At 37.4% G+C, this 24,879-nt stretch overlaps 1 protein-coding gene across 1 annotated transcript in view; it reads left to right on the top strand.

Annotated features, from left to right (window-relative positions):
• Positions 1-21,283, top strand: part of spsb4a (splA/ryanodine receptor domain and SOCS box containing 4a) — a 93,492-nt gene extending 72,209 nt beyond the window's left edge. Inside the window, 1 exon segment of the mRNA XM_048162925.1 lies at positions 20,250-21,283. Coding sequence (XP_048018882.1) covers positions 20,250-20,377 — 128 coding nt within the window. The 3' untranslated portion in view covers positions 20,378-21,283.
• Positions 21,284-24,879: the final 3,596 nt, after the last annotated feature.

Raw genomic sequence — 24,879 nt, 5'->3', positions numbered from 1 at the left:
TGTGTGTGTGTGTGAAAGAGAGAGAAAGTGAGACATTTAACCTTTATGTATTTGAAAGTCAGTGTCTTCTTTTCAGAGCGAGAAATTCATTTTGCAGCCACCATTAACAGAGCTTATTCTAACATGCTTTTGCATTGTTTTAGCACAGAGAAATTATGTAAATTGAACAAAGGTACAAAGACTCCCCAAAATTTTGTACTGAAAGCAATTTGCATGCAGACGTTTTCGCAATAAAACAGATTACAGATGCTTTGTGAATAAAACGCTTAAATGCAAATTAGTAAATTCAGCCAGACTGTTTTGTGTTCCTCTCCTTTGCATCAGGACTTAATTTGCTGTCCCCATCATTTTGGCCTTGTTTACAGCTGGTGTTAAAGGTGACCTATTATGCCCCCCCTTTTTTTCACAAGATGTAATATAAGTCTCTGGTGTGTCCAGAATGCATCTGTGAAGTTTCAGCTCAAAATACCCCACAGATCATTTATTATAGCTTGCCAAATTTGCCTCTATTTGGATGTGAGCAAAAACACGCCGATTCTGTGTGTGTCCCTTTAAATGCAAATGAGCTGCTGCTTCCCGCCCCCTTTCCAGAAGAGGGTGGAGCTTTAACAGCTCAACAACAACAAAGCTGGAGAATCTCACGCAGCCAAAATGAGGATTGTCAGTAACGGTGTTCAGCCTTACATTGTTCAAACCGGAGTCGACACTGATGGAGAGACTCAGGAAGAAGTTACAACTTTTAGAATGAAACTGGACGTTTCTGAATGGTTAGTGGATAAATTGATGTAGTTGCTGTGGAGTTGATTCAACTCATCCACTAGCATGTGTCGTCATGTTCATCTTTTGTGTTGAATTGATCCTCGTTTGTGAAGCAGTCCGGCGTAAAATGACGGCATGACAACAACACTCTACTACAACAACTCCTCCTCTTCTCTAAAGCAGCCCAACATGGCCCCGCCCCCTTCGTTGTGTGTTCTCGGGGGCGGGGTTTATGCAAATTTTAGGGTTTGTGATGTCACAAACCCAGGAAGAAGCCTGTTCAGCAGTTTGTTTTAGTCCTTAAAAAGTGATTTCTGTAAAAGAAAATATCTCCCTTTGCATTGAACTTTGAGTGTTGTAACTCTGCAGATGTTGTTTATGATCAAACAGCAACATTACACACTAACTAAAGATCATAATCGTACTCAAGGACCCCTTTAAGATGCATTTTGTTCGATTGGATCACAAGTAGATGAGGGAGATTGTCTTTTGTCCACTTTCAACCACTTCTGTCCTGATTTCTTCGAGGGGAGGGTAAATGTATGGGGTTTTTCAGATCTTTCGATCTAACGGACAACATCATTGCACAAAACTTACATATGAACGCTCCTGGAAACGACAGAAAAACATACGGAGAGCATCAGCTTTTGTTTCTGCTCTGACAGCCTCAAGACCAGCCGAACGCTGTGTGTGTGTTAGAAATCAGGAATGGAGAGAAAACATTGTGCTTGGTTCTTTTTTCATCTTCAAACCAAACTTGGATCTTCAGCCGACAAAGTTTAAATCCCGTCTGGCTAGAGCTCTTCCCATAAAGTTTATGTCTCATAAAGTTAGGTCAGTAGCCGATAGTAGACAGTGATTTGTAGCTGTTCAAACACATGAGCATCTACACTATGTAAGCAATCCGGTCGAATGAGTTTTCAACTTCCTCTGGAAGTGAGCGAAAGTGGACAAGCTCAAAACATTTTACACCTGTATTTAGTGTCATCCACTTGTTATCCGATCGACCAAATACCAGGAGTAAACAGGGCCGTAATCTTGCCTACATCTGGCTGTAAGTTTTCTTTTTCTCAGTATGTACTGACAGATTTAGTTTTTCTTGGGTTATGCTGGTGCAGAGTGTCTTGAGTTTCAGGTCTATGTGTTATTCCCACAAATATGAAGCAGCATATTATCCTCTTCAGAAAAATATGGCTCTCACAGTCACATCCTCATTTCCCCCAGAAACACACACTCGTGGATAAACACACACCGTCCTGTTTTGTGTCAGAACTCAGTGTTTCAGCACAGCTTCCTGGATACTTCTCCAGACTCTTAACATCTGGTTTTAAAATCCGTGATCAGATCATGAGGGTCCACAGGGTTTGTGTTTGCAGTGTAAACTCTAATGGGTTCTGATGCATCCCGGACAGCAGGAAAGGACCTCCATGCCAAAACAAGCACTTTAGACTTCGCTTGCTCTCTACGACTTTAACAATAAAGTGAAACATGCACGTCCGTAAGTTTACAGTGTCTAGACTGAAACGACATTTTGCACTGTATATTAAACGTGCAGTGACACACTGACTGGATGCGGTCACAACATCCGATCACTATTGCTCAATTGACCACTAATAATCAAATCACCTGACAGAGATGTTAATACAGCAGGGCCTTCCCTAATGATACTCCCTCCTGCGGGCATCATCACTTTTCTCTATGTACACATTTGTCGTGAACTGTCAAACCCAGTGCATTACTATGGCAAGGTCACAGATAACGGCTGCGTCTACAGAGCTCTGCTAGTGTGCTTAGAAATGGTTGTTTCAAAGATTTAATGTGTAAGCCGTTTGTCACGGTGAATGCCACTAAATGTCAAGGTGGTAAGCGCTTGACAGCTTGTCTGGGTTTTGTAGAGGTTTGTTGCTTCGTTTATTATGTGTAATATTGCACAGACCTGCTCTGCCAGTGCCGCCGGGCTTCTGCTGATCGCTGCGGTATTTGGTCTAATGCATCCGTGTACTTTATGCACTATTTCAAAACTTAGTGAGCTAAATAGGAAGCTGACTTTCAAGGGAACATCCTGAGAATTATAGGAACATATTATGTGTGCAATTTGAAGTGCTTTACATAGGGAACAACTTTTTGCCAGTGTAATTTTAATATTCTTTATATACTGTTATAGTATATATTAATATTTTGAGCTAGCTTTTATTTTTATATTTTCAGATTTCAATTTTACAGAAGAGGATTAGGGCCAAGCAATAATAAATAAATAAAGCCATCTCGAGATTAAAGTTGTTAAATTACGAGAAAAAACTCATTAAATTTCGAGAAAAAGGTCGAGATAAAATGTTGAGTTAAATTACGAGAAAAAAAACTCGTTAAATTTCAAGAAAAAAGTCGAAATAAAATGTTGAGAATAAACTTGTTAAATTACGAGAAAAAACGTGTTAAATTTCTAGAAAAAAGCCGAGATAAAATGTTGAGTTAAATTACGAGAAAAAAAACTCGTTAAATTTCAAGAAAAAAGTCGAAATAAAATGTTGAGAATAAACTTGTTAAATTACGAGAAAAAACGCGTTAAATTTCTAGAAAAAAGTCGAGATAAAATGTTGAGAATAAAACTTGTTAAATTACGAGAAAAAAGTCGTTAAATTACGAGAACAAAATTCTCATAATTTAACGACTTTTTTCTCGTAATTTAATGACTTTATTCTCAACATTTTATCTCGACTTTTTTTCTCGAAATTTAACCACTTTTTTTCTCATAATTTAACGAATTTGTTCTCATAATCTAACAACCTTTTTCTCGTAATTTAATGACTTTATTCTCAACATTTTATCTCGACTTTTTTTCTCGAAATTTAACGACTTTTTTTCTCATAATTTAACGAATTTGTTCTCATAATCTAACAACCTTTTTCTCTTAATTTAATAACTTTATTCTCAACATTTTATCTCGACTTTTTTCTCGAAATTTAACAAGTTTTCTTCTCGTAATTTAACGAGATTATTCTCAACATTTTATCTCGACTTTTTTTCTCGAAATTTAACGACTTTTTTTCTCATAATTTAACGAATTTGTTCTCATAATCTAACAACCTTTTTCTCTTAATTTAATGACTTTATTCTCAACATTTTATCTCGACTTTTTTCTCGAAATTTAACGAGTTTTCTTCTCGTAATTTAACGAGATTATTCTCAACATTTTATCTCGACTTTTTTCTCGAAATTTAACGAGTTTTTTCTCGAAATTTAACAACTTTAATCTCGAGATGGTTTTATTTTTTTATTATTGCTTGGCCCTAATCCTCTTCCGTACAATTTAAATTAAATTTTATTAATTTTCTCATGTGCTTTTGACTTTTTTATTACTTTTTTGTATTTCTATTATGCTTTATATTTATTTCAGTGCTAGGGGGCATTTACACGCCACCATTTTGAACCAAAAACATGAATTTTTGTGTGCGTTTTGGCCGTTCATTTACATGATAATGCCGTTTTCTGCCCTGTAAAAGCAAACTTTTGAAAATGGGTTTCAAAGTGGAAGTTTTTCAAAATTACACCATTATCGTCCCTATGTAAACTACAAAAAGGCTAATTTGTGTAAACGGTGATCTCACGTGCATGCGTATGACTTGTTCGGTCTATAGGCGCGTAGTGTTTCTTTACAAAGTGACATCGCCATCTACTGGCCTGGCAGCAGAATATAGCGTTTTTAGTCGTTTCGTGGATCCGTGCGAACAGTGATCGTTTTGACAATGTTGTCGTCTTTACACGAAACTTCTCAAAAACACAAAGGATGTTTTTAGTACATCCTTGTTGCGTAAACATACCCTTAGTAATTTTAGTACTTCAACTTTGTTTCAAATTTTCATTTAAATTCACATCTATAACATTTTATATTTTTATTTCAGCTTTGTTTGTTAACAAAAATGATTTGCAATAGTTTTAGTTAATACCTTCTCTATGCGCTACAACATATGAAATGTGACATTTTATTTTAATAGAGGTCGACATTAACATGTTGCTAAGCTAATTCTATGATACTTTCCTAAGCATAAAAACACATTGGGTAAATTAATCATTTTTTAATTACACAACAATTTTTATTGAAACTTTTTGGAATTGAATGAAACAAGTTTATTCATCAATTTTATTCATCAAAAGTTTATATTTAAAGTATATATATATAGTACTATCTTATAATTTGACTTAATCTAAGATTCTTAATTATCTTAAAAGACACCATAATTAAGTTTTGGAACAGCGTTTGAGTTATGAATGTACATATGGTTGTATGATGTGATGTTATGGTTGTTTTCTGTGTTGCTTTATATGTCTTCATTGTAGTTTTATTGATAAAGATTCCAGACTGTGATGTTTATAAATGCTTCGTAGGCAGTTAATGGTTCAGGGTCAGAACATGCTTGCAATTTGAACTTTAAACTTTGCATTATCTTGCTATTGCTGGTCTCTTAATGGTGATGCTTAAACAGTATTTGAACAGTATGGCTCAGCAAATGGGGCATACGAGGGCTAGGGTGACCGTATCGCTCTCCTCACTGTCCATCTCAGCCGGAGCCATTACCACACTGAGGCTCACATGGGCCTTCATGCGTACCGACCATATAAAACATGCATTAGTGCTGCATAATGCATGATTCCACGAAACGCTGCCCATTCTCTCACGGTCCAAAGTCATTGCTATTGTGCGACATTGCTCACGGAAAAGCAGGCAAGTGAAGCGTTCAGTACAAAGTGGAAGAATCCACCCAGAGCTTTAGTTATTTTTGTATTGATCTGAATTTAATGCTTTAAAGATTTTCTCCCCTGGTATTTGGTGTACAGTGTTTACCAAGGTTAATCATGCAGAAAGAAACACTCAAATGCAGCAAAAACAGAAGAGGAAACAGCAGTGGTCCATTGTGGTCCATTATTAATAGCGGTGTCGGTTCAGAGCACAACAAAAACCATGACCTTATGATGATTTTGCAAGAATTTCAAACACTCATTTTCAAGCCAAAATGTTCATGGACTTTTACATTGTAACATTTTTTAAAATATAATAAATGTATGTTTAAAATATTATTATTATCATCATCCTTTTATTGTAAAGAAAGCGATGTTTAATATACTTTATTATACTTTATTATATTATAATATATTTAATATCGGTCAGTACTATTTTTAATGTTAAGTTATTTCTCTTAAAAATATTTTTTATAACCTGTGATACTTTTTTCAAGATTCTTTGATGAATAAAAAGAACAGCATTTATTCAAAATATAAAATCTTTTAAAACAATATACACTACCATTCAAAAGTTTTTTTTTCTTTCTTTTTTGATAGAAATTAATACTTTATTCAGCAAGAATGTGTTAAAAAATTATCATAAAGTTGTATATTGTTAGAAAGGATTTCTATGTTGAATAAATGCTGTTCTTTTTAACATTTTATCATATGTTTTTCAAATTTTTTATCAAAGTATCATCATATTTCCCAAAAAAATATTAAGCAGCACAACTATTTCCAACATTGATAATAAATCATCATATTAGAATGATTTCTAAAATTCTAAAATTCAGCTTTGCATCAAAGAAATAAATTATATTTGAAGGTATATTAAAATAGAAAACCATTATTTTAAATTGTAATAATATTTCACAATTTTACTAATTTTTCTGTAATTTTGATCAGAAAAATGCAGGCTTGATGAGCAGAAGAGACTTAAAATAGTAATGTATATATATATATATATATATATATATTGACAGAGCTTTTTAAGCCCCAGACTTGTAGTTTGTGGGAATCCTGAATTCTCATTAATTTAAATTGGGCTTGGGTAGTCCAGAACTGTTGAGGAGAGAGATGAGAAATGTTAAAGACAGAATATAGATAGCTTTTGAGAGACGCTCCAGACATATTTGTCCCACAGTGAGACTGAGAGACACAACACACGCTGAAGGTGACTCGTTTGATCCACATACTCGCACACAATCCTAAAGCAAACAAACACGAATCTCTCCGCTCTTCTCTGAGCTCCCGCAGCGGGTGTTCCACACTCACCTTTGTTTCTCAGAGGGAAAGGCTATTTTAAGTTAGCCCACCCCTCTCTGGAAGGAAGCAATAAAATTGTAATGCTAATGAGTGAGGTGCAGAATTAATATCTGAATCATTCAGAGTTTCCTGATTTAGAATAATGAAAGTGGGAAGCTTTGAATTTGCTTCTGGTTCTGTTCATTTATAGCCACAGGTCCAGAGAGAGAGAGAACGCCCGTGATTCATTACCTGCGGCAGACATTAGCATGTAGTGACTCATTTATTGACTAAATTGACTATTATCTAAGTGTCTAAAAGTCAATTCTCCTGCTGGGCCACATTAACGGTTTGCTGATCTGGAATATTTGAAGTTATGAATTACTGCTGTCATGGTGCTAATGTTTCTCTGATTAGGCAGTGTGATCAGGTCTGCTTGATGTATTACTGTTCAATTATACCCTACATTAAAGGGGACCGATAATGCAAAATTCACTTTTACATGGTGTTTGAACATAAGTCTGTGTTGTCTATAATGATAAAAATCCACACACTCCTCTTTTTAATCCCCATTAAACCTCAACAGTCTCACAGAACAAGCCGTTCGCAGTATAAAGTGACGTCACATTGCTCAGGCCTCGCCCATGACTGCTGACGGACACTGCCGTATTAGCATAGCCCCGCCCTAAGCAAGTTGTACACTGTCCGCCATTGTCTCGTCAGCTGTAGCGACATGAATGTCTGGTAAGAGATTGAGGTGTTTTGTTGTTGGATGTAAGAGTGAACATAACAGTCTTCATTTACTCCCGACATCTGAGCCGCTGAAGACGCAGTGGATTAGTTTGATTTTTGAAGGGAATGAGCCACAGATCTAATATACACATGTGATTTCTGTCCCTGCTGTTTACGTTCACAGACATAACCCACTGTGTTTATGTGAACTTAGTGTGTTTTTGACTTAACCTTGTGTGTATTTGACAGTTTAAACACAATAAAACCTGAAAAAGAAGTTAGTTTAATACTCACGAGACGTGCCGTCTGACAGACAGCTTTCTGTGCGCGTGCTTCAGATGTGTGCGCTCAAAAACCATAAACTAGAAGTATAAACTGATATAGCTTTAAAACGCATGCAGATAATAAACTGAAGAAGAACTGAAATGTCTGTGAGTGTGATCATGATATAGATGATAATCAAAACCAAACAGATGTTTTTTGTTTTGTTTTTGGCAGAGTATCTGAGGCATGAGCTGTAGGCTCCACCTTCTTCTGGAAAGGGGGCGGGGAGCAGTAGCTCATTTGCATTTAAAGGCACATGCACGAAAACAGCATGTTTTTCCTTGCACAGAAACGGGCATTTACAACATGCTATAATAAATGATCTGTGGGGTATTTTGAGCTGAAACACACATACTGGGGACACCAGAGACTTATATTACATCTTGTAAAAAGGGTCATAATAGGAATATATGTATGTATGTATGTATGTGTGTATATATATATATATATATATATATATATATATATATATGGCTTGGAATATAGTGGACATGTAATGTTATGGTGCTTTCTTGTCATTTTTGGAGCTTGACAGCTTCTGGTCACCATCCACTTTGATTGTGGGAAATAGAAAAAGGCAGCTCTGGCATATTTCTAAGCGTCCTCTTTGATGTTCCACAGAAGGAAGTAAGTCGTAAAGCTTTGGAACAACATTAGGGTGAGTGCATGATGACATTTTTGGGTGAGCTATCTTTTTAAATCATATTATATCTATATATCTACATACAGAGCCTTGTGGGTTAGTCATTGAAACTTCAGGACGCATTTGGATCTGTCTGTGTTTCTCTATTGCTCAGAGGCTACTGGGAAATATAAACTTGTGTTTCCAACTCTGTCTGAGTGCTGTTGGGAATCTGTAGGCGGATGGTGTGTATCTGGCTCCTGCTCGTGTGCCTGTGTGTGTTTAAGTATATCTCAGTTGCTTTGTAATGTTTGTACTGTGTGTCTTTGATTAAAGTTCCAGCTTTAAACTAAACAGGCCCTGCTGTCTGAAACGCATATTACAAGTTAGTCAGTTTTCTAAGTCTGGATCCATAACATCCTATCTGGGCTCCCAAAGAGGAGGCTCTGCCATCCGTCGGAGCCCATTTCTAGCCTATGATGAATCTGTCTATTACAGAACTATCCATTTCTTCTAGAGAGTTTATTTTTCCCCGTGCCCTGCCCTCTGCAGCCCCCTGTCATCATGACAAAGCTGTTTACCTGGACTTCCAAAACCCTGCTGCGTCCACTCGGACATTCACCAGCTTTAATCTCATCCAAACTCCAGCAGTGTTGAGCGCTGAATTCCATCAGACGGATACAGGGAATGAGGCTAGGGATGGGCGTCTGGAATCGATCAATATTCAGCTACAGTCCATTCTGCTAACTGTGTGAAAACTCGGTGGTCTTTCTGCATGTAGATGGAGATCCGCACTGCCTGAAATGGATCCGAGTAGTTTGTCTTGGATTTGATGGCCTTTAATGGCCCTGTGAAAGAAAAAACCAATGCAATAACAGATTTACAATGACATTTTAATATTGCTTAAAGGGATAGTTCACCCAAAAATGAAAATTATCCCATGATTTACTCATCCTCAAGCCATCCTAGGTGTATATGACTATCTTCTTTCTGATGAACACAATCGGAGGTATATTAAAAAATGTCCTGGCTCTTCCAAGTTTTATAATGGGAGTGAATGGGGCTCGAGATTTTGAAGCCCAAAAATGCGCATCCATCCATCATAAAAGCAATTAAAAATGGATATTTTTCTTACAAAAACCCATCGTTTCACTTCAGAAGACCTTTATTAACCCCCTGTAGCTGTATGGATTACTTTTATGATGGATGGATGAGCTTTTTTGGGCTTCAAAATCATGAGCCCCATTCACTACCATTATAAGCCAGTTATTACAGTTCATAAAGTTGTAAATATGAATATTTTTCTTACAAAAAACCCATCGCTTTGCTTCAAATGGTCTTCATTAACCACTTGGAGTCGTATGGATTACTTTCATGATGGATGGATGAGCTTTTTTGGGCTTCAAAATCTCAACCCCCATTCACTCCCATTATAAAGCATGGAAGAGCCAGGAAATTTTTTCAATATGTCTTTGATTGTGTTCATCTGAAAGAAGATAGTCATATACACCTAGGATGGCTTGGGAGTGAGTAAATCATGGGATAATTTTCATTTTTGGGTGAACTATCCCTTTAAGAGCTTAATAATGTTTGCAGGTCTGAACACTGAGATGAAGAAATAAACCATGGTTTAGGTTCAGTTAGTAAGGGGATAGTTCACCCAAAATGAAATCTTCTTAAAAGAATATATTTTGAAGAACCTTTTCTGTCCATAAAATGAAAGCCAATGGGGTCCAAAACAACACTGTATGGACAAATATCTCATCAATATCTTTCAAAACAGAAGAAAAATGTCATACAGGTTTGAAACGACATGAGGCTGAGTAAATGATGACAGATTTTTCATTTTTGGGTAAACTATCCCTTTAATAATAATTCACTTTTTATAGAATAAGTGTTTTGGGGTTTTAAACAGCGAGCCAAACATGGTCTCCAAGCGGCTGTTATTCTGAGGATTTCTTTGCAAAATTTTGGCATTCTGGAAGATTCTGTTCTGCAGCTCTCAGCGGGAACGTCTGAAACATTTTCATATCTGTTCGCTGATGTAAATTCCCTACAGCACCATCACTGGATGCAGTCAGCTGGTCGATTGATTCTAACTAATTGAATCATAATAGCTCAGTCATTAGGTGTCTTCTGAGCAAATGTTGGCGTTTTGTACATCTTTCGACATGAATGTGTTGGGCTAGAGATATTTGTTCTTTCTGCTGTCCACTGTGCCCACAGAGAGCGCACATCTTTTGAAGCGGCAGGGGTCAGGAGTGCTGACCTCACTGTGTATCTGTGCACAGATCAGCGCCTCAGGGGAGGAACTGTAGACATAGGCAGTCAGAGAGACCACGATTTAAAAGACTAGCCCGCTGCATAACCGCTGACCTTTCAAGAGCATTTCCAGTGGAAAATTACAGCTTCTGGGACCAATGACTAATGACCTCATGACCTCATCCAGCATGTTCAGTTCATATCCAGTTATTATCTCAGAAATAAAGCGCTATTTACATTTTTAATCCCGTTTTGTAATTCTGACTTTTTCTCAGGAGGAGAAAAGACTGTTTTTTTTTTCTCAGAATTGTAAGTTTGTATCCTGCAAGTCTAACTTTATATTTCGCAATTCGGACTTTATATCCCACAATTCTGACTTTATATCTCACAATTCGGACTTTATATCCCACAATTCTGACTTTATATTTCGCAATTCGGACTTTATATCATGCAATTCTAACTTTATATTTCGCAATTCGGACTTTATATCCCACAATTCTGACTTTATATCTCACAATTCGGACTTTATATCCCACAATTCTGACTTTATATTTCGCAATTCGGACTTTATATCATGCAATTCTAACTTTATATTTCGCAATTCGGACTTTATATCCCACAATTCTGACTTTATATCTCACAATTCTGACTTTATATCTCGCAATTCGGACTTTATATCATGCAATTCTAACTTTATATCCCGCAATTCTGACTTTATATCTCACAATTCTGACTTTATATCTCACAATTCTGACTTTATATCTCACAATTCTGACTTTATATTTCGCAATTCGGACTTTATATCTCACAATTCGGACTTTATAACTCACAATTCTGACTTTATATCTCACAATTCTGACTTTATATCTCACAATTCGGACTTTATAACTCACAATTCTGACTTTATATCTCGCAATTCGGACTTTATATCAAGCAATTCTAACTTTATATCCCGCAATTCTGACTTTATATCTCACAATTCGGACTTTATATCTCACAATTCGGACTTTATATCCCACAATTCTGACTTTATATTTCGCAATTCGGACTTTATATCATGCAATTCTAACTTTATATTTCGCAATTCGGACTTTATATCCCACAATTCTGACTTTATATCTCACAATTCTGACTTTATATCTCGCAATTCGGACTTTATATCATGCAATTCTAACTTTATATCCCGCAATTCTAACTTTATATCTCGCAATTCTGACTTTATATCTCGCAATTCGGACTTTATATCTCACAATTCGGACTTTATATCTCAGAATTCTGACTTTATATCTCGCAATTCGGACTTTATATCTCGCAATTCTGACTTTATATCTCACAATTCGGACTTTATATCTCAGAATTCTGACTTTATATCTCGCAATTCGGACTTTATATCTCACAATTCGGACTTTATATCCCACAATTCTGACTTTATATTTCGCAATTCGGACTTTATATCATGCAATTCTAACTTTATATTTCGCAATTCGGACTTTATATCCCACAATTCTGACTTTATATCTCACAATTCTGACTTAATATCTCGCAATTCGGACTTTATATCATGCAATTCTAACTTTATATCCCGCAATTCTAACTTTATATCTCGCAATTCTGACTTTATATCCCGCAATTCTGACTTTATATCCCGCAATTCTGACTTTATATCCCGCAATTCTGACTTTATATCATGCAATTCTAACTTTATATCTCGCAATTCTAACTTTATAACTCGCAATTCTGACTTTATATCACACAACTCGGACTTTATATCCCGCAATTCTGACTTTATATCATGCAATTCTAACTTTATATCTCGCAATTCTAACTTTATAACTCGCAATTCTGACTTTATAACTCGCAATTCTGACTTTATAACTCACAATTCGGACTTTATATCCCGCAATTCTGACTTTATATCTCGCAATTCTGACTTTATATCTCGCAATTCTGACTTTATATCTCGCAATTCTGACTTTATATCATGCAATTGTGTTTATATCTTGCAATTCTAAGAAAAAAAGTCAGAATTGTGAGATATAAACTCACAATTGTGAGATATAAACTCACAATTGTGAGAAAAAAGAAATTGGAAGATAAGTCGCAATTACCTTTTTATATTTTTATTTCAGGTGGAAACAAGCTTTCATATTCAGTGCCTGTGTGTTCAGCACGTTTCACCAGATTTATTTTGTCCTCTCTCTGCTGTGAGACAGATTACATGCTGTACAGCACAAAACCAAACACAGACACGTGCACATTCCCATTGTTTAGCTGCTGTTAAACTTCATGTTCTGGAGTATCACTAGCATTAGGCTTAGGCGAATAGTTGACCCAACTAAGTATAGTAAAATCCCCCGTTTCATAGCTGAATTATTAATGAACGTGAGTTTTATGAGTCACCACATTCAAGGGCAGTGAAGCCTCCATCATGACCGCAGCCACAAAATACAGCGTTTTAAATGCAAGGTAGAGAATCTCATCTACACCTAATTATCCGGGCGTTACGGCTGGTTTAGCTAACAGAACATGATTTGCGCTTGAGCGTCATCATTACCAAAGCAGCCTTTTTTGTTCAGTCTGCTTTCATAACACATCTCAGATCTCACGCTAATGAAGCATTGCTCAGGGTGAGATGATTGAGCCACAACGCAAAACCCACAGCAGAAAGTATTCATCCTGTTGGTTTGGGTGTGATGTTGTAAAAACCCGCCAAATAGCTCATTCTGTGGGAGGATCACAGGCTCCTCGACGTGACCGCCGCAGATCTTTCAATTAATCAGCCGTAGACATTAATCAGTTCACAATGATTTAATCGAATTACACCGCTGGGTTTGATCTCCACGTAGGTTTCCTCTCAGGCTTCTTTCTGTAGCTTGAGTCAAAGCCTTCCAGAAGGATCCATGTGCCGCTGCCCTCCCTTTCCCACCCTGCCGCGGGTCGTGGAGAGTGTCAGACCCCCCTGAGCGAGGCTGCCTGCCACTGCCGCACACCCGCTGACTGAAGAGGCTGAATTAATTGGATTTTACAAAATGTGATGCTTTGATATTTACTGTACGTATCCCATTGCTTGTCTCGCAACCACAGTAATAATGATCGTAAAAGTGTGTCGGACTGAAATAGATGCAGTTCTCTCTCTTCTTCTGCTCCAGAGCTCATTTATTAGGAGCTTGATGGAGGAGTCAGAGACTTGCGAATGCTGGAGCTTGATGATTTGTTAAACATGGAAGTTTGAAAAAGAGCTTGCACATGTGAGACATTGTGTTTTATTATTGCTATTTGAGAAGCGGAAGGGTTTGCATAGACACAGTCACCGGAGAGCCATCGCTCACAGAGTGAATAATGCAAGCTTAACTATGGACTTTTATAAAGTAAACTCCTTCGCAATTTCATTAGTTTATTTGTCTACTAATATACATGTACATCCCTGAACTGTAATGAATAATGCCATTTTTTCACTCAAATCATCATTTATTCTGTGATTAAATTTATTTAGTATGTTTTAAATAAATATATATATATATATATATATATATATATATATATATATATATATATATATATATATATATTTATATTTGCAGATTAAAAGTCTAGGTCTGTGACTAGTATAACAGATTAAAATCTATGCAAACAAACATTTGAAAAGTAGCAATTGTAAAGCTGTGTGTCCACTAAAGCGTTTGTTTTCAATGGGAGCACTATGTTTTTAAAGCGGCGGAAGCGTAAAGAGGCGCTGAGCATCTATTTCACGCTGAGCACTTGGCGTTTTTTACTGGTCACGAGAGTTGAAGCATGTTCAACTTTGGGTAAAACGCAGCGCTCATCACCGTCACTTTGTACCCAGCCGTCCAATCACAGTGGAGGAGGGGCGGGACAAATACAACACGACCAACCGCCACATCTTGCATCTTGTACATCTTGCACCTGCGCTAATTCAGTTTCTGTCATTTACTGACAAGGTGATATGACACTAAGTATAGTGCTATAAATGTGTATTCAAATTATTAAAAAGGAAGATGTTAAAAACTTAGATTTGCGATGTTGATAACTGTGGAAATGCATTTTCATAGTCTGTGAAAAGTTACTTTTTTTGTAGCTCGTTTATCATTTTAGAGCCAGATTTACTAAACAGGGCAAATTAGCGTGAGAACGCAAATCTAGAAGAGCACCAATGGCAGTGGAAAGTTCTGCGCGTGATGAACTGACGATGCACAAATTTTGCGTCTGAAAGGGAAACTCTTACGAGTGCATATGCAATAAGGTCAGCCGAGGGGGGAAAAAAACGCTTCTGTGACTTCGGTACCAAGTCAGAGCTGAAATTTTAAAAATGTGACGCTTTGAGCTGATTTATAAACACCTCTGATTGGCCATCATGTTCATGCGCTCAACAGATACGTTTGTGATTGGCTACAATGATCAACGAACGGGAGCAATTAAAAGCACACGGAAGTGTTTTAAAGGCATTTTAAAAGCGGAAACGAAAGTGTTTGAAAGCAGGCGTCTATCGGAACGCTCCCGTGTGTATCCCTTTTTTTTACCAGCATAAAGCGGGTGCTAGTTCAGAGCTAGTGTTATTGCTGATTCAGAGTTGGTTCGACTGACGAGCCTTCTAAGAACCGGTTTGTCTTTCCACAGGCTAGAGAGACACCACAGAGCCAGGTCTTACATCACAGAGATTACAATCGAGCTGCTATTAGCTCGATTAGCTGCTATTTAAGAAATGGCGGTCTCAAGTTTCTGTTTTTCTTGTCAGTCACGGTAACCCCACCCCAGCCCCTGACGCAAGCGGTTCATACTTCTAGACCAGCAATGTTTTGGTGCCACTTACGAACCACTTTTCCTGTTTCAAAGAGGGTGCTTTGGGTGTTGAAAGACAAAGAACTGATTTGAAACTCTGAACCAGCACTCAATCTGCCTTGGTGGAAAAGGGGTATGTGTAAGCGCTCAATGAAGAGTGCCGTTGATGTCTATTTACAACATGTTTTTGAAGCATTGATCATTGTAGCCAATCACAGACATATGGCCAATCAGAGGTGTTTACGAATCCGCTCAACAGCGCTCAAAGCATCACATTTTTAAAACTTCCGAAGTCTGTACTTTTGACAACACTAGTCCACGCTTTTTAATAAATCCTGACAGTAGTTTTTGTACATGCCAAAAGAGGGTTTGCGCTGAAGCAAGCTCAAGTTTTTAGGCCTACAATTTAACCATATACTGTAGTTATTTATAGCAGTGTTATGTGCTATCTGTGTGTGTGTGTGTGTGTGTGGAGTGTGTGTCACTGGATCTGTGTGGGAAGAAAACCGAAATCTCCCAGCATGTATCAGCCATTTTATTAGGTTGTTCTGAGAGTCTGATAACACGCACAATGGAATCACATCCGAGCCGTGTGATTGCATTTATTGTGTATAACTGCCATCAATATGAGTTGTTGCCGTGTGCGGCATGTAATGTGATTGAGCAGCGACGGGGAGCAGCCTGAGGATCACAGCGAGTGACAGGTCACCGTGTGTCGTGTATTTCACTGACATGATTACAGTCTTCACACTAACCTTGAGCTTTCCGGCCTCTGCGTCTTCAGACGTGGGCTGGAAATGAGAAATTATTCCATTTTTCTGCAGCAGAGCACTATATCCATGCTCTGATCCATCTGTCACTTCTGACCCTGACTGTCAGTCTCCTCTCAGCCGCCCACTGGATCCCGTATACACTTGCCATCTGGCTCTTGATGAGACGTGCCGGACTCACTGGTGTTGTGACTCTTAGTAAATATATTTAGAAGGTAGTGGTTTACTGCTATCAGAAGGTAATGTTGTCGTTCAGCTTTGGTTGATTAGATCATTCATTAGCTACTGAATAGTACATAATTATTGTTAATTGATGCATTTACTCCGCTCTCTCAAATACTTGATTGTGACATAAGTCTCTGGTGTCTCCAGAATGTGTCTGTGAAGTTTCAGCTCCACAGATCATTTATTATACCTTTTTGTAAATACTCTCTTTTTTTTTTTTTCGAGTGGAAGGAAAAACATGCTGTTTTTGTGCATGTGCCTTTAAATGCAAATGAGCTGCTGTTCCCCGCCCCCTTTCCAGGAGAGGGCGGAGCCTGTACAGCTCATGCCTCAGATACCTCAGATAAATCTAACAAAAGATCTGCTTAGATTTGATTATCATGTATATCGTGATCACACTCACGGACATTTCCGTTCTTCATCATGAAAGTTTATTACCTTTATGTGTTTTAAAGCTATATCAGTTTAAACTTCTAATTTATGGTTTTCTGAGCGCACACATCTGAAGCACGCGCACAGAAAGCTGTCTGTCAGACGGCACGTCTCCTGAGTATTAAACTAACAACAAAACACCTCAATCGCTTACCAGACATTCATGTCTACAGCTGTCGAGACAATGGCGGACAATGTACAACTCGCTTAGGGCGGGGCTATGCTAATACGGCAGTGTCCGTCAGCAGTCGTGGGCGGGGCCTGAGCAATGTGACGTCACGTCAACTTGTTCTGTGAAACTGTTGAGGTTAAATGGGGATTTTTATCATTATAGGGTTGTGTTCACACACTGCCAACACACATTTATGTTCAAACACCATGTAAAAGTGAATTTTGCATTATTGGACGCCTTTAAGTGAGTGTTAGATGTTGGCAGGATTTTCTGGGGGGAAAAGCTGAATCTGAAAATTCTGTTTGGTGAAAATGTGCATCAAAAGCATTCACGCTCACTGAGTACAACACGAAATTTCAATTTGACAAGCAACTACTTAAGCATGTAATACCATTGCTTTGTGCCATTAAATCATTTCACTCTGCGTGAAGGGCTCCATCGGGATCCATTGTTTCATTTGTTGTGGTGAAAATTTGCATTAAGTGAGGGCATTACTTATGCCTTCAGTTGAGCTGGCAGGATGGAGGAAGACATAACTCACGACATGTTCTGTGTGGGACTCCATCACAGCTATAAATATTCAGTGTGGGTGCTTGTATTGTGCCAGTGCAGCTGCAGAACTATTCCTAACTATTGTTTGTCTCACAGACTTACTACTAACCATTAGCCTGTCACAGTCTCTCATTGGCCGACGGGTGGAAACGGGCTCTGACTCTGATCTGATTAGTCATATCAGCCCAAGTCCTGATAAAGACCTGACGGTCAACAGTAGAGAGGTGGCATTGTGTCCAGATGGATCCGTGGCTGTTTTCGTGTTTGTCGGCATGAGATCTTGGCTGGAGCAGCGTCTGACTCAAAGCAGATGGGTGGCGGCACACTCCTGTGTGAGGCAGCGGCTCTGGTGATGGATACCAGGCTCCGGTGGCAAGATCCATCCATTATTGAACTGCTCTGTCAGCTTATGTAGAGGAGCAGGACACACACAAACACTGGAGCACGCACTGGGCTTGCTTTTAAAGGAACAGCTTACCTTAAAATAATAAACTTTCCATTGATGTATGGTTTGTTAGGATAGGACAATATTTGGCTGAGATACAACTATTTGAAAATCTGGATTCTGAGGGTGCAAAAAAATCTAAATATTGAGAAAAGTCCTTAGCAATGCATATCCACTCACAAAAATACATTTTTGATACATTTACAGTAGGAAATTTACAAAATATCTTCATGGTACATGATCTTTACTTAATATCCTAATGATTTTTGGCATAAAAGAATAATAATTTTGTTAATTTTGACCCATATAATTTATTATTGGCTATTGCTACAAATATACCCGTGCGACTTATGACTGGTTTTGTGGTCCAGGGACACAAATCATTCATTCATTTATTCATTTATTTATTTATTTATTTATTTATTGAGTTGGATTCATTTTCAATGAATCAACTGATTCTGGTTCACACAATTGGTCTGAATGATTAGTTCATAAATTTGTACAGTTTGTGAACAAATCGTTCTTTTGAGTAGGATCTTGTTTTAGTGAATCAACTGAATCAACAATTTTTCTCAATAAGTTGTATTGGTCCAATTCATGAACAAATCATTCTTTCAAGTTGGATCTTTTCAATGAATCAATTGATCTGTTCAAATAAAATCAGTTCTTCTGATGAAATAAAATCAAAGTTTCTTTTGAATGAATCTTTTAATGAATCAACTGATCTGGTTCATGGAATTGCTCTGAATTATTAGTTCATAAATTTGTACAGTTTGTAAGCAAATAATTCTTTTGAGTTGGATATTTTCAATGAATCAATTGATCTGGTTCACAGAATCGGTCTTAATAAGTTAAGTATTGGTCCAATTCATGAACAAATCATTATTTTGTTTTGGATCTTTTCAATTAATCAATTGATCTTGTTCACAGAATCCATGTGTATGATTTTTTTCATGAAATGATCCAATTTGTGAACAAGTCATTCTTTTGAATTGGATATTTTCAATTAATCAACTGATCTATTTCACATACTTAAAAAGTTAAGTATTGGTCCAATTCATAAACAAATCTTTTTTTTTTTTTTTTTTTTTTTTGAGTTGGATATTTTCAATGAATCAACCGATCTGGTTCATGGAATTGCTCTGAATTATTAGTTCATAAATTTGTACAGTTTGTAAGCAAATCATTCTTTTGAGTTGGATATTTTCAATGAATCAATTGATCTGGTTCACAGAATCGGTCTTAATAATTTAAGTATTGGTCCAATTCATGAACAAATCATTATTTTGTTTTGGATCTTTTCAATGAATCATTTGGTCTGTTTAAATAAAATCAGTCTTATTGATTTGTTCATAATGTCCAATTCATAAACAGATCATTCTTTTGAGTTGGATATTTTCAATGAATCAATTGATCTGGTTCACAGAATCCATGTGAATGATTTTTTTCATGAAATGATCCAATTTGTGAAAAAAATCATTCTTTTGAATTGGATATTTTCAGTGAATCAACTGATCTAGTTCACAGACTTAATAAGTTAAGTATTGGTCCAATTCATAAATTAAATTTTTTTTTTTTTTTTTTTTTTTTTTGAGTTGGATATTTTCAGTGAATCAACTGATCTGATTCACAGAATTGGTCTCAAAGTTGTTTATGAATTGGTCCAATTCGTAAACAATTTTTTTTTTTTTTTTAATTATTTGATCTGGTTTATGGAATCCATGTGAATGTTGATCTGTTTAAATAAAATCAGTCTGAATGATTTGTTCATAAATAGGTCCAATTCATGAACAAACCATTTTTTTGAGTTGTATATTTTCAGTGAATCAATTTATCTGATTCATGGAATCAGTCTGAATATTTGTTCATGAATTAGACTCATCCGATAGTCAAATTTCCCTCATTGTCTCTCAGCAGTTCTGGAGTTACACTTCTGTGCAGTTGTATGGACCATTTATGATAGTTTTCTGGTGATTTTGGGTCCTTTTTGAAACTTGAAATGATGCCAGAATGTTCATTGTTTTGGATGAACTATCCATTCAAAGCCTTGTGCTTGTTTTGGTCTTGAATCTGTGTGCATTTGAATTCCCCCTGTTTGAATATACTTCTAACAGCTGTTTTTCTCTCTCTCCGCAGCGGAGCCGCTCCCTCTGATGGACCTGTGTCGACGCGCGGCGCGGCTGGCTCTGGGACGAGAGCGTCTGCAGGAGATCGAGACGTTGCCTTTGCCCCAGTCTCTGAAGAATTACCTCCAGTACCAGTGAGAGCGCGAGAGACGCACATGGACACAGAGAGGAAGCCTGAGGCGTTGATATAGCGCCACCCTCAGGCCGCAGAGGGAAATGTTTACATTGTGGCTCACTGGTGGAATCTTAAGTTCATTTTTTTTTTTTTTTTCAGTTTTTATTTCTCCTCTTTATGAGTTGTTTAAATTATTGATGGCTTTGGAAGAAGCTCGGGGTGCGGTCAACAGACCTGCAGCGCCTCCAGGTGTACGTCTCGCTGTTTCAGAAAGCACATCAACCTTGGGATGCCTTTGAAAGCCCACAGTAATAATCCTTCCTCTCTCCCTGGGTGAGAGCACAGCAAACAGACACAGGAGACCGAGGCGGCCGGAGGTCGGGCTCAAAACCCGCCAAACGGGAGCCTAGAGGAGGAAAGGTGGCGCAGGTGCCAGAACTTGCGCACAAGACCACCAGGGGACAGTAACATGACTGACGGCAGCCATTTCTTCCCTTTTTTTCTGGGATATGGATGTGTATTCCCATGGACACACATGTACGCACACACAATCACATACGGATTTTCACTTCTTTTTGTTCTCTGTGGGCTTGAGTCACTTTTCTATCTGATTTTATTGTCAGTGTGAGAATTTCAGTTGATGATGATGATTTTATGGCTATCTTTAAATTTTATTTATCAAGTTCTAGTTCATTTTTAATGAAATGAGGATGTGCGAGCACACTGATATTGAACACTATCATACACTCGACACATACGGCTTTCTATTTTAAACTGGGATGCTGCTTTTATTAATATTAATATTATTATTATTATTCTGTCTGAACGCTCAGATAGACGTCTGGTTTTTCCGAGGCACACAGTGGAATGTAAAGATCTTGCTAGCGTTAGCATATTTGAAATGTGAATAAAAGCCAAGTGAATGAGAAGGACGTCATTGATAGTTTTCTTTCTGAGACGGAATATGTCCAGATGTGTGTTTCAACTTTCTTATTGAATAAAAATGTGCGTTTTTAAGCACAGAAGAGCCTGTTTACATAACACCGCTGAGAGTTCCTTCGTTTCTCTCTCTCTCCTGTCTGACTCCCACTCGATCACAGTCTGAGGATGAAGTATTATCTAAGCTAAATCTGTGCAGGATTGGATCAGTCTTCTCACGCTCCGCTCAGGTTTGTGGGAGGATTTCACCAGTCATTAACCGCAGGTGCTTCAGTAACCCACACCTCTACTTTGTTCTCAATCACTCAGTCATTCACTGAAAAAAACAACAACTGATAATTAAATTAATAAGTTTTTGCAAAATAGAGATAATTCAAATATGCTGTCGGACAAGTAAATGATTGACTAGACAAAAAGTGGTGGTAGAGGTCAGTATTCAACCTGGTCAAAATAGTTAAATTCAAATGAAATAGCAGAATTGTTTGAATTTGTTATATATTATACTATGTATTTTTTAATGCTTTTATTAATAGTTACATACTAATATGCACTTTTGTTTGTCTGTCAGTCTTTTTTTAAGAAATTAATGCTTTTATTCAGCAAGGATACATTAAAGGGCCCCTTTCACAAGCTGTAATATAATGTGTCTATGAAGTTTCAGTTCAAAATACCCCACAGATCATTTATTATAGCTTGTCTCATTTGGGTAAGAGCAAAAACACGCCGATTTTGTGTGTGTCCCTTTAAATGCAAATGAGCTGGTGATCCCGCCCCCCTTTCCAGAAGAGGGCGGAGCTTTAACAGCTCAACAACAACAAAGCTGGAAAATCTCACGCAGCCAAAATGAGGATTGTCAGTAACGGTGTTCAGCCTTACATTGTTCAAACCGGAGTCGACACTGATGGAGAGACTCAGGAAAAAGTTACAACTTTTAGAAAGAAACTGGACGTTTCTGAATGGTTAGTGGATAAATTGATGTAGTTGCTGTGGAGTTGATTCAACTCATCCACTAGCATGTGCCGTCATGTTCATCTTTTGTGTTGAATTGACCCTTGTTTGTGAAGCAGTCCGGCGTAAAATGACGGCATGTCAACAACACTCTACTACAACAACTCTTCCTCTTCTCTAAAGCAGCCCAACATGGCCCGCCCCCTTTGTTGAGTGTTCTCGGGGGCGGGGTTTATGTAAATGTTATGGTTTGTGATGTCACCAACCTGGGAAGAAAGTCATTGTAGTCCCTACCAGCATATATATATATATATATATTTATATATTAGGGGTGTAACACAACACAAACATGACGGTTCGATACGGGTACGAGAAAACTAAACATAGAACTGCTTCTTTTTTTCTTCTTTTTTATTAAACAGTGGTTTATTGAACAAATTGCCTCTCTCTTTAAATAAATTAACATTTTCTTAAGGATAAAAAAATCTCAGCTAATGCTGTAAACTATATCCAGGGAGCCGTTTTTGCACATTACTATAATATTAAAGGTTACAATTAAAAACAGAGCCCAAACTATTACATTCAGTTGCTATTTTTATTTTTAGATATAATAATCAACACACAAAAAAAAAAAAAAAAAAAATCTTTCCGCAGTTGAAACACTGGTTGAGAGATTACACATAAACATATCTATGCATAGATCAACTTTTTTTCTTTTATTAGCAAACAGCATTGCATTACCACACGCCCCCTTCTGGATTGGAGTGTGGATCGCCTGTGACTGACTGTATTTGTATGCACTGAAATATGACATCCATACCATGATGGTTCGGGACAAATACTTGTACCGTTAAGGCCCCAGTATACTTCAAACAAAGTTCTTTTTCGTTCTTCGTTTAGGGGTAAAACGAATTTCGAAATGTGTGACCAGCAATATACTGTAAACGAACATCTGACGCCGCCCACACTGCTGAGAGCGGTGTTTAGATGAATATGTAAATATGTCAAGTCAAGTCAAGTCAAATTTATTTATATAGCGCTTTTACAATTGGTAATTGTTTCAAAGCAGCTTTACATATTAGAAGCACAGAAAAAAGGGAAGTGGTTAAAAAATAAGCTGTACAAACAAGCGTGGTAATATGTAACATATACAAGATGGTGCTACATTAAGCCAATGTCGGCTGACTCCCAGGGGTGGAAAAAACCCCTAGGAGAAAAACCCAGCGTGCTAACACTGGGAAAAAAGTCCTAGGAGGGAAAAAACCCCTTGGAAGATATATATAATATATGTAAATGGATATGGAGATCAAAATCTGAATTATACATTTTAATTATAGAGATTAAAAATAGATTATATATAAATATATGTAAGCGGATACGGGGATTAAAAATCTGAATTATAGATGCAGCCAGAACTGGATCTGTAGGCCCATTGTCTCCTGGGCTACGTTGTAGTCAGGTCCAGACACAGGTTCTCCATCTGATCTGGATACGGCCTGGATCCAGCACCCGGAAAACCTCAGGATAAGCAGAGAGACAGATATTAGCGTAGATGCCATTCTTATTCTGATGTACAGGTATATCTAGTGTTATAGAAATGTTCTCGGTTCCGGCCGACCTAATTATTGCAGCATAACAATCCTTTAACGGATTTGAAAAATGTTAATGTATTGATAATGTGTTATATGTGTATGCAAGAGCAAAGAGATGTGTTTTTAGTCTAGATTTAAACTGACAGAGTGTGTCTGCTTCCCGAACAATGCTAGGAAGATTGTTCCAGAGTTTAGGTGCTAAATAGGAAAAGGATCTGCCGCCTTCAGTTGATTTTGATATTCTGGGTATTATCAACTGGCCTGAATTCTGAGATCGCAATAAACGTGAAGGACTATAATGCATTAAGAGCTCACTTAGGTACTGGGGAGCTAAACCATTTAGAGCTTTATAAGTAAGTAGCAAGATTTTAAAATCTATACGATGTTTAATAGGGAGCCAATGTAATGTTGACAGAACTGGGCTAATATGGTCATACTTTCTGGTTCTAGTAAGAACTCTAGCTGCCGCATTTTGGACCAACTGTAGTCTGTTTAAAAGCCGAGCAGAACAACCACCCAGTAGAGCGTTACAATAATCTAGTCTTGAGGTCACGAATGCATGAACCAACTGTTCCGCATTTGTCATTGAGAGCATATGTCGTAATTTAGATATATTTTTTAGATGGAAGAAGGCGGTTTTACAGATACTAGAAACATGACTTTCAAATGAAAGATTGGTATCGAAGAGCACACCCAGGTTCCTAACTGAGGACGAAGGTTTAATGGAGCACCCGTCAAGTGTTAGAGAGTATTCAAGGTTTTTTCGTGAGGAAGTTTTTGGTCCAAAGATTAGGATATAAGTTTTTTCTGAATTTAATAATAAGAAATTTCTTGTCATCCAGTTTTTAATGTCAGCTATGCATTCTGTTAGTTTTGTGAATTTGTAGGTTTCGTCAGGGCGCGAGGAAATATAGAGCTGAGTATTCGTCAGCGTAGCAGTGAAAACTAACACCATGCTTCCTAATTATCTCTCCTAAGGGCAGCATGTACAGAGTGAAAAGCAACGGTCCTAGTACTGAGCCTTGTGGTACTCCATATTGAACCTG

This window comes from Megalobrama amblycephala, linkage group LG17 (assembly GCF_018812025.1).
Source record: "Megalobrama amblycephala isolate DHTTF-2021 linkage group LG17, ASM1881202v1, whole genome shotgun sequence".
In the NCBI taxonomy this organism is placed as follows: domain Eukaryota; kingdom Metazoa; phylum Chordata; class Actinopteri; order Cypriniformes; family Xenocyprididae; genus Megalobrama; species Megalobrama amblycephala.
Note: the sequence above shows the minus strand (reverse complement) of the source record. Positions and strands in the feature narration are given on the sequence as shown.